Source organism: Gymnoscopelus braueri (assembly GCF_963280865.1).
Source record: "Gymnoscopelus braueri genome assembly, chromosome: 4".
Lineage (NCBI taxonomy): Eukaryota > Metazoa > Chordata > Actinopteri > Myctophiformes > Myctophidae > Gymnoscopelus > Gymnoscopelus braueri.
Window position 1 is genome coordinate 19135204 of NC_137605.1, and position 16999 is coordinate 19152202.

Sequence of the window (16999 nt, forward strand, 5' to 3'; positions counted from 1 at the left end):
TAGAACCGTTAAGCCAAAACCTATTAGTTTTAACCCAAAAATATCACTTACAGCGCCTTTAAGAGTGGTATCAATTCTAACAAGAAATTGTTCTGCCTCAGGACGTCATATAGTGTTTTTATTATGAATTTTGTAATGTTTTCTGACAGTTTTCAATAACAATCAGCCATCATAATCCATGTTATCATTGTAATCAATAATTACAGTCAATGTTCCAATAGTAACATAGTAATAATATAAGTTATTAATGCAATGTTTTGATCCATTCTTAACATCACACTTAAAAACAACAGGCTTTTTATTTACTGACAGGTTTAGCACTGCACACTGATAGGCTACACAGACAGACAGCAAGAGACACATAGGAAGAGTGAGGGAGGGGTGAAGGAAGGAAGGGAGGAAGGAAGAGAGGAGAAGAGGGAGGAAGGAAAAGTGCGGAGAAGCACACAGTTGTACATTCATTTAAAAAAAAGTTATGGAAGGGACGGAATGTAAAAGTAAAAATCAAGTTCTGAACATGAGAGAATCGTGGAGTGTAAAGCCTATAGTTCATACTTCGTCGTACACTTCGCTGAAAATAATTGCTTTTCAACACCATCATACAACAAAGTATAGGCCTACACTAGGCTTAAGAAGAGAAGTGACAAAGTACCTAGCTTTCACAACAAATGTGCCCTCCTTTTTTTTCTTTTTCTTTTTTTTACTGCGATTCAGATATTGACAAGTTTTTGAATTACAACAATAAAACACACAAATTAATAGACATCATCAAGCCGGGCATTATCATCCTTATTACTACTACTATTATTATCATTACGTATTCTGATGCTGAACTGTAGATGGGATTTACTCCAATAAAAAGAAACACTATTACTAAACCATAAGGTGTGTAAATTAATATATATTCCCTCTCGAATTGTGCAGAAAAAGAGGAAGTGTAGCTTCAATAATAATAGTAATAATAATATTATCATCATATTTATAATATTCATCATTGTATGTACAGAAAAAATCATTACAATCAATACAATCAAAACTGCCCAAGCTGAGCTGACATTCTGAAGACAGCAGGGGTAGCGTTGTGGTGTGTGTGTGTGTGTGTGTGTGTGTGTGTGTGTGTGTGTGTGTGTGTGTGTGTGTGTGTGTGTGTGTGTGTGTGTGTGTGTGTGTGTGTGTGTGTACAGTTTGTGTGCGTGTGAATGTGGGTTGTGTGTCCTCTTATTTACTTGTGTTGCGTTGTGGTACAATAAGAGGAACGTGCACTGAGTGGAACTGGAACAGTGTGGTGTGAATCATTTAGACGAGAGGTTCTAAATTCTGGATGCTGGTGAACCAAAGTACTGCTAGTTTCCATTCTAGATTTAATCTAATCAGATCTGAATGCAGTGAACTACCTGATAGAATAGAAACTGAGCAGTAGTGTGGGTCCTTAGGACCAGAGATGAGAACCGTTGATTTAGTCACATTCTTGGGGTCATTGTGGTGTGTTTGTGTGTGTGTCTGTGTGTGTGTGTGTGTGTGTGTATGTGGAGTGGGAGAAGAAGGATATGCGGGGGGTCTGGGGGGTAAAGTTATGGTGGTGATAATTGTTAACGCTATGTCATTAATCTGAGCCTTCACACAGGTCAAGGTCAAATTCAGGTCAAGACATGGCCCAGAATCACACTAACATTAGATAGCAATCGCAGTACCTAAAGATAAGATCAATTCACTGCACAGGACAGACAGCATTATCATTTAGGTTTCAGCTAATGTGCATTGTTTTAAGCACAAATGCATGGTTTCCACCTAAAACCTCATATTCTGTGACGTTAATGGAAAGGCACAGATTATGCGCTGCAATGTTATGCTAAAATCTTTAGTTTGAGAAAAATGAGTTGTTTGCCTGCTGAAGTTCTCAAAGATTTTCATTGTACCAAATGAAAAAAGTAATGAAAATAGTGGCTGGCTGGCATTTATTTTTCCTCCTGGCGTGTCGACAGTTTTAGGGTGTCACAGTTCAAACCAGTGTACTGTACATACATTTGCTAACTGTTATTTATTTTGTATAAGGAAGCTAGTGTTTCTGACCTCATAATGGTCACATGACCAGTGACCTCTGACCTCTTACGACGTTCACTCTGGGGGGATCACTGTAATAGAGGAATGTATCTAGTGATTCTCAACCTTTTTGATTTCAAGGACCCCCAGTCTGATATGCCTAATGCATTGGGGTCTAATCTACGTACACTGTAAAATTGTACGTAAAAGTTAATGTAACTCTGAGAGTGTACAAATGGAAACAAATTGACAATTTGGAACCCCCTTAAGGACCCCTGGGGGTCCCTGGACCCCACATTGAGAACCACTGAAAGAGGGGAAGAAAGAGATTGTGCAGCAAAGAGACTAGAGTCACCGTGGGGTGGTGTGGAAGAAATGTGACGGGTTCGAGGCTTGCGTGTTAACCCCACAGAGCTACACAATGCCATATACTCTACGTTGTGACTTGCTTCCATATTCATCTGTGTCAGAATTCATTCTACATTATGATACTAAAACACAATCTTCTTTTGTGTTTTTGTTTTTGCAAAACAGAACAATCTCATTCAACCCGTGCTACACCTATACAGACTTGTTACCACCTTGTGATTTAGAACTGGTGCAACACGTGCAATTTGGTGAGGGTTCAGTCAGGCAGTTGACTTTACATCGACTGGTACAGTATACATTGTGCCATAAAACATTTAGGTGGAAAACAACTTCCTGCATTATTGTCAGCTATAGGTCACCGATGGCATAGTGTGTCAAGAGTATTACAGTGTGTGTGTATGTGTGTGTTGTGCGTAGTGTTGGTAAGCATACATTCCTTAAACTAGAGGTGTTAGCAGTTGTCGATATTAAACATGTTGAAGAGAGTGTGTGAGAGTGAGGAGCCGGTGCGCGGTTTCCCGTGACAACTTGGCTCAGTAGCGGCGGGGGTTGCCGTCTTTTCCCTCCTTCTTGATGATGATTCGCTGGTCATCGCTGGCATCGTCAGGTGACTCCGCGCCCTCCTCCTCTTCTTCGCCCTCTCCTTCCGTGTCGGCAGAAATGCCCATACGAGACTCGTAGGACTACGGGTGAGAAAAAGACTCCGTTCAGACAAAGGGGTTTAAAGTGGCAACAGTTAGACCCTATGAAGCCGCAGAGCAAGGTATGTATGTAGTGATGCTGAATTTATTTTTTCTAACTATCCAACTAACCTATCACTGATACGTCTGCATTTCAATAGATAATTTTTGCGGTAATGTCGTGACCTGTGACCTGTAAAACTAGTTAGCAAGTCACTGTTACTGCTGTTATCTTTTTGCAGGGAGGAGTTTGGGCCAATTGGCAATTAGGATATTACCTCCATAGGGTTGACAATGATGGTGAGGGCTGAGTCGTCCCATTGGCCACCACCCTCTTTAGTTCCGCCCCTGGCACCCTCGCCACGGCGATGGATGGAGCGGATTCGGAACACACCCAAAATCACCATGACAACCAGGAAGCCCACACACACCATGATGATGACTGTTGCAGCTCCCGGCACCACTGTCAGAAAAAGATAAGAGAGTAATAAGCACATTACTTATCATTTCTACGTACGTAAAGAGATTTCACACATTTATTGTAAGATGTTCATTATGTTAACCCAGTCAAATAGATTCTAAGTCTATTTGTTATATTTATATTCTTATTTTTAAACTTATTTATATCTCTCTACTCTTGCCTGTACCTATCCTGTGTTTCATGCTTACTGCTGTTGCTGCTACAACACCTGAATTTCCCCACAGGGATCAATAACCTCCTGAGACCCGGATGGTCCTTTTTGTCCTCTGTAGTGAACATTCTTTTTTTGCATCTCATTTGCATCTCATCTGAGTAAAAAAACTGTACATTCTGTTGTCACTTGAAGAGGACAACCAGAGGTCAGGTTTTTTTTTTACTTCCACCAATACCCAGGAATGGGTAATGGAGGTCGATTCCTGGCTATACTCTTCTTCATACACATCGGCTCTGCCCCTAGACCTCGATCCACAGCCACCACTAACCTAGGCTGCACCAACGCTCCTGATTTCGTGTGTAGAGGGGCGGTGTATAGAGGCGCAGAGAGACTGCGCCTGATCCCATTGGTTCACCGATCTGTCCGTCAACCCCCGCCCGTTAACACAACATTACGAGCGACGCCCACTGCACTCTGGTTGGTTGGGGAAATGAACACTTCCTCATACCGGGTACACCGAAGCTGGTCCAGGCTTTTATTTTTTAGCAAAACTAAACAATAAAAGCCTGGAGATCGAGGCTACCACTAACCCAACTTTGTCCTTCATGTTGGGGTCACAAGGCTAGGGTACAAGCCTTGTGCTGCTCCTGCTCCTGGGGTACAACTGTACCTCTAACACGCCCCTGTACAACCACACCTCACTCTCCTACCCCACCAACCCCCCCACCACTCTGCCTGGGCTCTCCTCGGGCGCTCAGACCCACCCATCTATGATCCAACACACCAGGAAATGTATGTTAGCAAGGATCTACAGTAATTTGAACCACATTTTGTACAAATGTAATTGCAAATATTATCAACTTTAATATCAGACAATCAGAAAGTAAGTTTTTTATAGTTGGTCATGATCAGGGAATATAGCATGGAATGAAACCCTAGAAAAATCTAAAATTTCAGACATATCTACTGGACAGGAAATAAAAGATGGTTACACTTGAACCAGAGCGTCCAGGTACATTTTGGTGTCTCACCTGAGTTGCGGTGTGGGTTGGGCAGGGTGTGACCACTCAGCTCTCCAGAGTGATGGGAGGGATGGAGGAATTGCTGCTGGGAAGCCAGCAGGTGGGAAGGGTGGTACAGACTGTCCAGAGAGTGGAGGAAGTTTACCTGGAGGAAAACAGGGAGGCCGAGAGATCATAAATATGGAGAGGAGGTGGAAAACAGAGACAAATACATAAGAGAAAGAGAGAGAGAAACAGAGGCAGAGAGAAAGAGAGAGAGAGAGAGAGAGAGAAAGAGAGAAGGACGGAGGGAGTGACAATGACAAATGAGAGAGAGTTAGAGGGAATACAATTTAATTGGCTGGGATTCTATACAGTGCGCTCTATGGGCACGCCACGTCATGCAATGTCAGCTATGAAATATTTTCTGTCCAATTGTGGCAATTTCTACAATACTGCAAATGCACTGCTATCATTACAGTCCATCTGCATTTGCATACAATCTGTGGTGCTTTTGATTTGCTTCTTCTGCAATAAGGAGCGCATTGATGGACTGTATTGATTATTACTCCTACTCATAAACAGATGGAACCAAAGCAAAGCAAAATCCTAAATGAGATCTCCTTTATGTATCATTTATATTTATAGATAAAAATGAGCCAGTCGAGACCATTTCCTCATCCTTCTCAATTATCACTCCTGAGAAATATACACTGTTCAGTCTCACAGTGATCACTGTGTGAGTTCTCAAAATTATCTTAATGGTATCTCTTTTATAGAGTGTCAGCTAACAGAAAAAGGAGAGCAATGCAAGCTCTCAAAAGTGTTTCAATATGATATCAACAATTGGACGCACTAGCCGTTAACCACTTGAGCCCTATTTTATACTTTAGCCAATCTACTATACAAGCTCACAATGCATCACATCACGACGCGTTCAACTTTATTGTTACATCACAAGTTTACAGGTATAAAAGAGTGGGTGAAATTCTTTTTTGTACAAGCTTAGAGGGCAGCAGTTGAGAGGGAGGGTGAGTGGTTGGAGCTGGAGGCACTACTTGCATAACTGATTATGTAGATTTGTACATAACCACATGAACTCTAGCATCCCTATTCTGGCCAACATTCTACAAAAATAGGCAAAGTGCTGATCTACAAGTTCACAATGTTGTGAGCTTGTAGATCAGCTGTTTTTGGGGAGGAGATTTGGTATACAGGAAAAAAAAAAGTGGGGACCCCAGTCAACAAAATATTGTATATAGGGTTTAAGAGGTTAAACTACAACACTATGAATCCAACCCACTTTTGAAAATTGCGATTTAGTGCCAGAAACATCTGCAGTTCAACAGACTCACTTTTTTGTTAGGGTAATAATGCCTAGTATTATTGTGTACTATCTCGATCAACATCTAGATATCAGCATTTTCTGATCCCTTTAGGTCTCACCTCCAGTGTCAGCTCATTGCTGGTGTACCTGCCGTTCATCTCAGAGCAGGACAGACGGAAACGCCTCTCAAAGCGAGCCGAGCCTTTGGCCAGACGATAGCGGACTGAACGAAGGACATCCTCATACACGGAGATGGATTCAGCACCTAGAGAGGAAATAAGGAGGGGGAAAAAAAGAGATCTTAAGTCAATACTGGACAAGATTGTGGTGCAATAGAGAGGTAGCTATGGATAAATATGTTTTTCTCTTCTCTATCCATTGCTGCTGAATGAGAGGGATGATTTCTGTTTCAATGTTTTTTTTATTAAACATAAACAAAAAAGGAGACGGTACACCACAAGCCTGACAGCACATAGGGCACAACATAACATCACATAACAATACAATAAAGACACAAGAACAAAAGCAAAACAAATCATAAAATTCTTATTCACACCAAATACAGTATAACAACATCTCCCCCATTATCTCAGCCATTTGTATGATGAATGCTTTTAACTTTTTGGTTGATAAACTGAGTAGTACCAAGAGTATAAATCACCAAAAGAAGAAAGGGTACTTAAAAGATATCTCCGCTGTCGGGCAGAAACCAGCTATGTCCAAAATATTAACTTTTCAGGAAATGGAAAAGAAACATGTTTAAGAACAACACAATACTGACACATCAAAGTTGGTACGGTGACTTTATACATCGTCAGATACTTGAATGTGTCCTTATATTATCATCACGTTACCCAAATACAGCTCTAGTGGAGTTAGGAGGTTTTGGACCAGTAATACGGAGATAGGGTTTGAGGATCCAAAAGCGCTTTTTTAATACTTTGGTCATTGGTTCAATATTTGTAAAACCCACACACAGACGTAAAGGGTGTTCAATAGCACAGATTTTTATTTATTTATTAAAAAGTTGAAAAAATGAGGTTTCTGCCCGACAGCGACGATATGCAGTATACAGTATATTATAATTTTCTTAATGAAATACAAGCTATAACCTGGACAGAGATTTGTAGAGGTTAGGTTTTGTGTTTGTCAATAGTGGAAGTGTACCTGTAATGGCGATGTAAGCGGTGGTGTTAATGATCTCCAGGCCTCTCTCTCGCAGAACATCTATATCCACCAGAAGCTCCTCCCTCTCTGGGTTTAGCTCCTCCCCCAGGGGCTGCACCTCGCAGCCATCCAAAGTGTGGGCAATGGCATCTGACATCAGAGCTGTTGGATGGAGGACGCAAGACGAGGAAGAGGAGAAAGGGAAACAACAGGAAACTTACATAATCATCCTCGCCATGTGACAAACAGCTTGGATGCGCTCTGCAGATGGCCTCCCTCGCAGATCAGCTCATTTCCATTTACACATCACCGCAGATGGGTTGTGCACAGGCTGTGAGCTTAATAAGTCTGTTAACACCATTAAAGTCTCCATAAATTGCTGTGAGACTGCAGTTCAGGAGTGTTAACTTTACATACAGCACAATGAGCACAGTGATGTGTTGGAGGTTAAGCTCAAGATTCAAGATTCAATGTTGGCAGCATAGCAACAACCTCACGTTCAAAATACAGCAAGATAGATAAAAATACAAGACAAATTAAAGTTGTGATGTAAAGGGCAGAAAATGACATGATAGTCATGTAGTCCTGGATTACCAGAAGGTGGCATACTCATTTCTCGTTCCATTTCATTTTCCCATACATGTAGCTTCCTTTGATTGGCTCGGCAGCAAATGTAAACCAGAAACAGATGCACGTGTATGAAGGTGTCATGTGTTTCCGGTTCAAAGCTGCTGATGAGCCAATCACACAAACCTATGGGAAACTGAACTGGAACAGTAAACGGCTCATTTCCAGAAGGTGACACCTTCTGTAAACCTGGGACTTCAGTTATGCAAATAGATAGAGTCTTTGAACAACAAATACCAAAAATAGCTGCAAGCTCACAACGTGTCACATCATGACAGGTTGTGAGTTTGTATTTTTCACACAATTTTGTATTTTGACAATTGACAATTTGTGAAAATAGGGATGTCAAGGATAATGTGGTAACATTATATTATTAATCAAATTGTTAAATTGTGATATTATAAATATCAAATATATCCCAAGAGAAATGCGTGTCTGACCAGAAGCAGGGATAAAACATATCCCCACTGGTGATAAAAATGAATGACCAGAGGCACAAAAGCAGAGGCATGGATCCACCCACCACCAGAAAATTTTGATAAGGGTCCACTCTCCTGATGCCTGAGTCACAGGTTAGACTAATGGCTCCAGAGTCTATTCCATAACACTTTGTCCATCAACAGCCTATAACCTGTTGAAGTGTGCTTGAGCAAGCCGACAGCTCACTCATTAAAAGTCAAGTCCTGGTGAAGAGCATCAGTGAATTGTCTAAAATGCAAACTCACCTCCCCCTTCCATCCCCTGTGCAGCCGTGTTGACAGCATGAGACAGCGAACAAACGATCCTGAGCTCGGGGAAGAGTGGGACACCACGGGGACCCTCAAACTCTGGGGCAGGACGGGCCAGGTGGGGTCCGACCCCAGACAGAGAAATCTGTGGAGCATCAGGTTGGAGGACCACCAGGTAGCCCTCCAACTGCTTCAGAGACAGACAACTCTCCTCATTGAAACACCTGGGACAGAGAGAGAGAGAGAGAGAGAGAGAGAGTAGTTTGGAATTCATTACACACAAGGTGTGAATAATCACTGTTGAAATCCCCAGCTGAACATAATGAATTCATCTACCAAAAGGATTTGGACAAGGTCAAACACGCATTCAGTCAAGCGAAATCTCAGAAAGTTGGGATTCTTAGCATTCTAACCACGCCAATACTTTCGTATTTCAAATATTCTAAGGGATAGGTCACATTACGCATTACCCACAGGACGCGCAAGCATGTTATTGACCGGACGCACATGGGTTGGACGCAAAAACATTTTCCCCATCCCGCGAGCATTCTCATTGAAATGCATTGACCGGACATCCCTCTGTGACCAGGTTTGCGAGAACAGTTGTGCACAAACCTCTGTGCACAATAAAGAGCGTGAGCGACTCTTTTTTTAGTAAGCGTTACAGATCATCACCAAAATGGTTCTGTCTCATGGGAATTAATGGCTTTCCCTTATGCTATATGGTTAATAGCCAACTAGTCTGGGAGACTTCGGCTCAAAGCCTGGACAGCAGGGGCGCGGCCACTGCTTTCTGATTCAAATCAACAGCAAATGAAGAAAAGGGGGCGGGATCCACATGCAGTGGGTGTTGCATGTAAATAGGAGCGACGGGAAGCAATTTCCCCTTGAGAAATTGCGGCCGCCATTGTCGTGTACTGCTGTTTGCCTCTCGTCTGACTTTTTAGACGAGTTGCACAGCTCTCAGACCGGTAAGAGGCGTGTCCGCTCAGATTCTGAGCGTAAGTTACATCCCGCCCACAAATACCAGGGCTTTGGCCCAGAAGTTCCTCGCCCCTCCCGTTTGTATGCGAGAGCTGGCGAAAACTTCTGGGAACTCAGATTAATAGCCAACCAACATGAAGGTCTGCAGGCAAGTCAGGAAATTGAAATTATAATAGCTATTATGAGTGCTGCTGAAGTTGATAGCTTGCTGCCTCCTAAACAGTCCTTATATTTACCAACTTTCAAAACCATGTCTCTTCGGAATATAATTACTATACACACATATATTATTTATTATATTATTTTAGGGCTATAACTACCAGAAAACTATATGACAAAACATAGAGGAAGAGAAAGAATTTCAGATTTAGTATTATACAGAGATATGATGATATACATAATCTAGAGAACCTGGCTACCAGTACGTCCCAGTGAAAGGATTTACCTCCTTTTAAACAAGTAGAATAGCCTTTCTTTCTAAATATGAGAGTGGTAAACTTTGGTGAATGGTTCTACTGAACACAGCAAATTAAAAAAGACATACATAATTAACATCACCTTACTGATGTAAAGGTTATAAGACAACATTACATATTATAAAATATATTACATTAAACCGGCAATTTTCTTTTAATGAATTTAATGAATGAATGTAATTTTGGCAATCTGTATGGTAGACTCTAGAGTATGTTAATACAATATAACTTATACAATTGGGGTGGTTGCATTTTGTATCCCTGCTCTTATATTCAGACATTTAGATCATGTCAAAGGTCATCTCTCACCAAGAAACAGGATCTGACACGAATTTTGAACTGATGGTCAAGATTCAATTTATCCTCTGAGCAAGCAGGCAGGCTCTATTAGCCCAATGGTAAAAAAGGCAAACCGGGTTCAAATCCGGGGTAGAAGAGGAAAGTTAACATCCAGACCCTACTGTTGTAAAAATTTTACAACAATTTTACAACAGTCCAAAATACATTTAATGTATTTGGGATCTACTGTAAAGTATATAAGATAAAACATCACATATACAAGCGGCTGTTGTGAAGTACTGCCCTTCACAACAGCAATTTATCAACTTATATCATATGTGCATGAGTGTGCACAGCCATACTATCTGTGAGGGTGAGCAGCTGCTTATATCAGCCTCTCCAGAAGGGCCTGCTGTTTAGCCATCTGGGGAACTGCTGGCCTTAAATCAGCCTAATCTTAAAACACACACACACACACACACACACACACACGCACACACCCACACCCGCACCCGCACCCGCACACGCACACGCACACGCACACACACACACACACACACACACACACACACACACACACACACACAGCTCCAAAATGTTGACCTCAGGCTAAAAGACCTGTCAAATAATGCTTGTGACCTTGAAACTGCAAGATTGTAAAACAAGTGAGAAAGAAAGCTAGGGATAACAAAAAAAACATTAAAAAACAATCCCTCCAGCACTGACTCTTTGCCAGGTAATCATCCTAATCTTAAAACACAGCAAAAAATAGAGTCCCTGCAGACAGTCGTAGCGGGATATCTATAAAGCCGGAGAATTAGTCCACAGACTTTTGTCAGTATCTCTCTGCTGTGAGTATAAAAAGTATACTACTCTGTTATTGGAAACTCAGGCTATCGCAATTGCATTCACACAGTGTCCTACTCCTCGCAATAAATGTGTCCCCTGATCAGATGACTAGACTGAAAACCAGTTTGTTTTCTGGATTCTCCTGGACTGGAGGTGAGAGCCACGTAGAACATATCGTCATTGTCAGGTGGAAACCTTGTATCTCCATATTTCGTTTTTTATTTTATAGATCAATGGTCACACTGCATCTCTCTGTGGGATTTTACAAAAATTCAAACGTTTAAAATAAAAGCTCTGCAAGCTCACAACGCGTCACGTCAAACTTTGCCCATCATGCCATGCCCAAAATAGGGACGCCAGGGGTTTAAAGTGGTTAACCAATGAAAAGTAATGGAGCTTGTAACTAAGAAGCCCATAACAACAAACTATTAGTTTTTTTCCATCTATTTCTTCTTTTTCATTTTATGAAAATGTATCTTTTTGGATATACAAGGTTTCCACTCGACATCGACTATATATGCACGCGTCGGTGCAGTGCCTTTCCAAAGAGAATTAATATTTCAGCAACAAAAGTGGCTGCCAAATCCAGAAAGCCAGTTCACAGTTGTTAACGTGGTTAAAGTGTTGACCCAGAAATAGGTTTTGTGCGTTTTGTTCTCTCACAGTCACAGTATGTGACGCAGAATGGCCCACTGTGTTTCTGAATCATTCTGCAGTACTGCAGATGGACCTTTCAGTGAAAGCTATTGCATAGTTCTGTGTTTGGTATAGGGCTGGTGATATGAACAAAAATCAAATATCACACCAAATATTCTGACCAAATACCTTGATATCGATATTGTGATGATAATATTGTATTGTGAGTGTGACGATAATAATATAAATGTTATTTTCTATTTTTCAAATACTTAAAAAAATAGTGAAAATATCAGATGTATTTTCGGTAGTTTAAAACATTTTAGCCAATTTCTAAAATAAGGATTAAGTGATTAAAACCAGGAAAAGACAACAGTTATGCCATATATCACGATATCAAGATATCTAAAATCCCAGACGATATCTAGTCTCATCATGAATCATGATATATCGATATAATATCAATACATCATCGATATAACCCTAGAGCTTGGCCACTCCTGTATACTGTAGTGTAGACTATCTATAAATGGGAATGGTGACTATATTGTTGATAACTGCTGCTTTGTTCTCACAGGATAAATACTATAATAACTTCATCTTTTAAATAGTGTGTTGTCATTCAAAGACTTTTAAGAACTTGGCATAAGACCCTGCATTTCACTGAGCGACACGATTATTCTTTCAGTATGCATGTCTCCACAGGCACTTCATGAACAGTAAACACTGAATATTAGCTGGGCCTGCAAATCCATTGTCTTTACCAGCCTCCAGGCTTCTGCTCTGACTCTCAGTGTCAATAAATGAAAACAAGAGAAATTCTTTCTTTAAAAAACTGCCTGGGGACATGGAAAAAATAAACAATGTTATCAAGGGTATCGCATTGCGGCAGTTCGTATAAATATTACCAGTGTAATTGTAAAGTTTGGCTTTTCACTGTGAGGGGTTATGGTTTTGCATATTAAAGCTGCATTGTACGATCATTTTAATAGTCACTAGACCTGAAAATAATATGCAAGGTTTCATTATCATAACGCTACCGATCGATATGTGCTCAGACTGCTCACACAGGCTGTCCATGTCTCTTACCCCTCCTTTCTTAAGCATGTTGTCAAAATCTGGCCTGAATCTACACTAAGAGTTCAGGCTTCCCTCCCTAAGAGTATTGAAAAACCTTGGCATCTGGTCTCCCTCACATTTTAAAACCTGCTCACTCCCATGCCGATGCTTCAATGGATTCAAAGATGGCTAACGATCTGTATCCGTGCAAAACCAATTGAATTGCTAGATACATTTAACCACATGAACCCTAGCGTCCCTATTCTGGGGCGACATCCGTTGAAAATAGCTGATCTACAAGCTCCCAAATATGCATCACAACGCGTTGTGATCCCAGAGGGGCGTTCTGCGCAAGAGGGCAAAACCTGACCTGTTTTTAAACCAGGGCTTAGAAATTAGAACCATTATTTTAACTTTTCTGTTATTGAGTTCCGGCCCAACATAACATTCCTGAACTGGTAAAAAGAGGGTTAATACTGTTCTTTTTTACATCTATATTAAAACCTGCCCCCCCGGACGCATCACTCCCACAAGTGACATACGGTGAGTCAGACGTGTCAAGCAGACGAAGATGGAGACACAGTCAGCTACTCGCCGATCACTTCTGGAAGCATTTCCTGATGTACTACCTACCAAACCTCCAGGTCCGTCAGAAATGGCAAACTGATGTACCAGAACTCAAGATTGGCACTCCCGTCATGGTTATAGACCCTCAGTTGCCCAGAGCACACTGGCCAACGGGACGGGTATCGCAAACTATTACAGGAGCAGACAACAAAATCCGGACTGTAGAGGTCAAAATAGGAGAACGGTCCTACGTACGTCCAGTAGCCCGGATAATCAGTCTTCCTGCACTGACAGATTAATGTATTTATTCGGTTCAAGCCTTCTCGATGTTTACAGATTTCCAACGGATATCTGGGGGCGACAGTTACGAAGGCTCTCCATGTCATCTTGCTTGTTAGTCAGGTTAACAGTAGTTACCTTCCAAGTTGCAGTTCAGCAGTGCCGTGGCCCTGGCCCAGACGCTGAGAGGCCCAGAACCAGAAGGTGAACCCCAGGGAGATCGCAGAGAGGATTATGCAGAACATTCCTGACAACAAACTCATCCAGAAGACAGAGAGATCGCAGGACCAGGTTTCATCAACATCCACCTGAAGAGTTTGTGTCCAAACTGCTGACCAACCTGGAACGCATCTGTGTCACTTTAGATGTCTTTGGCTATTCAAAAATAGCAGATATACAAGCTCATAGCGCTACGAGCTTGTAGATCTGCTATTTTTGAAAAATCTTGAAAACATTTTTTTTTTTTTTTTTTTCAAAAACTGTTATGATTTTTTTTTTTTTTAAAGAATCGCCTCAGGTCTTAATGGGTTAATGGAATCCAACCACCTCCACTGGCCTCCAAGAAGAAGGTGGTGGTAGATTTCTCGTCTCCCAACATTGCCAAGGAGATGCACGTGGGTCACCTGCGGTCCACCATCATAGGAGACAGCATGTGTCGTCTGTTTTAGTTCCTGGGCTACGAGGTTCTGACGATGCAACACCTAAGCTTCTGATCTGTTACTTTCCAAACTTTTTGCCCAAAATAGGGACACAAGGTTGAAAGTGATTAACATCAAGCTTTCGATTAACCCTTTAAGACCTGAGGCAGCATCTAAAAAAAAATCTAAATCCTAACAGTTTCTCTGAAAAGATTATAAAAAAATATTGTTCACGATTTTTCTAAAATAGCAGATCTATAACCACATGAACCCTAGCGTCCCTATTCTGGGGCGACATCTGTTGAAAATAGCTGATCTACAAGCTCCCAAATATCGACTCAGCAATGTTTTTCAAAATTACACCTACTACTCAGCAATGAAAGTAAATGAGACTACATTGAGTAAACAACTTCTGCATCTAGAAATGCGGAAACGTACGATGCCAACATTTTTCTATGGCAACTAGGCTGCAGCAGTAGGCTACAAGGAGAAGGAGCAAGAATCTAAGTGTATCGTTGTAAATTCATAATCACCAAAAATTAACTCTGTTTTAAGTTACAGCAAGTAGTTAGGTCTCCTGTGGGTTTATTGCTAAGGCAAATAATAGGTTGATAAAAAAACGTTTTAGGTTACAGTTTTGCTAGCTTATCCAAAAAGTGACAAGACAACTCAATGGGGGCAGACAAGAACATGCATCAGGCACAAAGCAATATACCGAAGGGAGCCAAGCAAGCCCATGCAGCCTAATTTAAACTGTGTAAGACGATCCCTGTGCGCCAGATTTGTTGGCACATGGATGTAATTTGGAACATCTCACAGGCTGTGAGCCACTTGGCTCATATCTCCTGAAATTTAATTAATGTCTCACAGTTTTGACTGACGGACTGGCCTGGGGATACGGAACTTTATACGTACAGTATGTTCCTCAAGGAAATGAGAATTAAAGTGCGTATGAATGCCCAGAGTTATAAACCATGAGCCATAGTTTGTAGTCTTGCAGACTACTATTCCACAATCTCCGAATGCTATATAGAGTCTGGAACTACACCTGCCGAAAGCTGAGAAAGGAAGCTGTCATTTGTTCATATTAATTTCCTTTCGGCCCAGACTGCTAGCCTAGCGGTCCGGGCAGTTATAGGCTCTAACGCCGATCCCGACCATCTTTACTGCATGTCTCTCCCCATCTCTCTCTCCCTGTTTCCTGTCCATCCCCACTGTTCACTATCAATTAAAGGCAGAAAATGCCCCAAAAAATCATTTTAAATGTTCATTTATGCAAAACAGCAAGCTATGCAGTATATGCTTCGAATAAATGTATTTACAGTAGGACAAATTTACGCGACTGCAAAGACGAGACAAAATGGGGGGGAGGCGGGACATTGGCTTTACCCCCCGATCGTTTTCAGCGCTTCCGAGCTCCAGGCTGTATGACGGAAGAATTTGAACATTGTGGGAACTAGGCAACAGTCTGGCTCGCGAGATTACATAGTTTATGATGAGATGAGAATCAGAGGTACGACATAAATATTAAATGCATGTCATATCATCAATCAGCTATAAGTGTTTATTCTTAATATCATGAGTATTCTGAATGAGATGCTATCGTTAAGTATTGCCCATTAAGATGCCCATTAAGATGTAACGTGCAATTCGAAACTGGCCCCTGTAAAAGTCAATACCTAGACCCCCCCCTCGAACTGTTTACTGTACATATTTTTGTTTACGTTCATAACTGTTTATATGATGTTTTGCATAGTAGTGTATATTTGTCTGTCATTAAATGTTTCGATGAATTGAGTACAAAGGACCCCAATGGACACAAGCGATAGGCTTTCTTGGGTTTAAAATGCTCTTAGCAGACCTTGTATTGAACTGTACATTCCTATGCTTTTTTTTTTGTCAAACTGCTAATAAAGTATTCAATCCATCAAACGTCCATTTTCCAGGCATGGTTTAAGCCTGGAAGTAAAAGCCAAGAAAGGCAAAACCATTCTCAGTGATCCCTTTCACCCAAAGTGAGGCATGTCTATCCTGATGGCAAATCCATATTTACAATGCCTCCATCTGCAGGACGCATGAGGGCACTGAATGGTTTGATGAGCATGTGTCATCATGACATTCTCAGTAGAGCCAGACCAATATATAGGTTTGGCTGATATACGGCCATTATTTGACTTTTTGGAAGACATCGGTACCGGAAATTATGTAGCCGATGTGTCCTGATTTTTAACCACTTTCAACCTATTTTGGGCATGTCATCACCATCATCACCATCAAATCATTTCAGATTTTTTTTTAATAGGGCCTAAGTGGTTAAAAAAATGATATGTGTTTTGTTTTGTTTTCTGTTCGTTTTTTGGCATATATGTTAAATGTCTTTGCAAGTTCAAATTTATTGGAAAACTTTGTACTTTTTGACAAAATAATTGGTCTAATTATTTTATTCTATGGTCTAGGATTCTGCAAAATCGAGATTGCATCAAACCCAAAAATCTGTTTGGGCTCTAATTCTCAGTCACCATACTGTATCTCAACCCAATACAACACTTGGCGAACGATTCCGGAGCTTCAACTGAGAGCTGGATCAGCTCATAACAAATAGATTAGATTAGTCCATGTTATCTGTGCATGTGACATCCACTCCATACACTAACCAAT

The 16999-nt window shown here is 41.1% G+C and overlaps 1 protein-coding gene across 1 annotated transcript in view; it reads right to left on the reverse strand.

Annotated features, from left to right (window-relative positions):
• Window positions 1-1687: 1687 nt before the first annotated feature.
• The window catches only part of clstn3 (calsyntenin 3), a gene marked incomplete at its 5' end in the record, with an annotated part of 39843 nt that continues 24531 nt past the window's right edge, over window positions 1688-16999 (reverse strand). The window contains 6 exons of the mRNA XM_080427673.1: window positions 1688-3092; window positions 3368-3552; window positions 4756-4891; window positions 6172-6317; window positions 7220-7381; window positions 8572-8798. Coding sequence (XP_080283799.1) covers window positions 2943-3092; window positions 3368-3552; window positions 4756-4891; window positions 6172-6317; window positions 7220-7381; window positions 8572-8798 — 1006 coding nt within the window. The 3' untranslated portion in view covers window positions 1688-2942. The remainder of the gene's footprint in view (window positions 3093-3367; window positions 3553-4755; window positions 4892-6171; window positions 6318-7219; window positions 7382-8571; window positions 8799-16999) is intronic.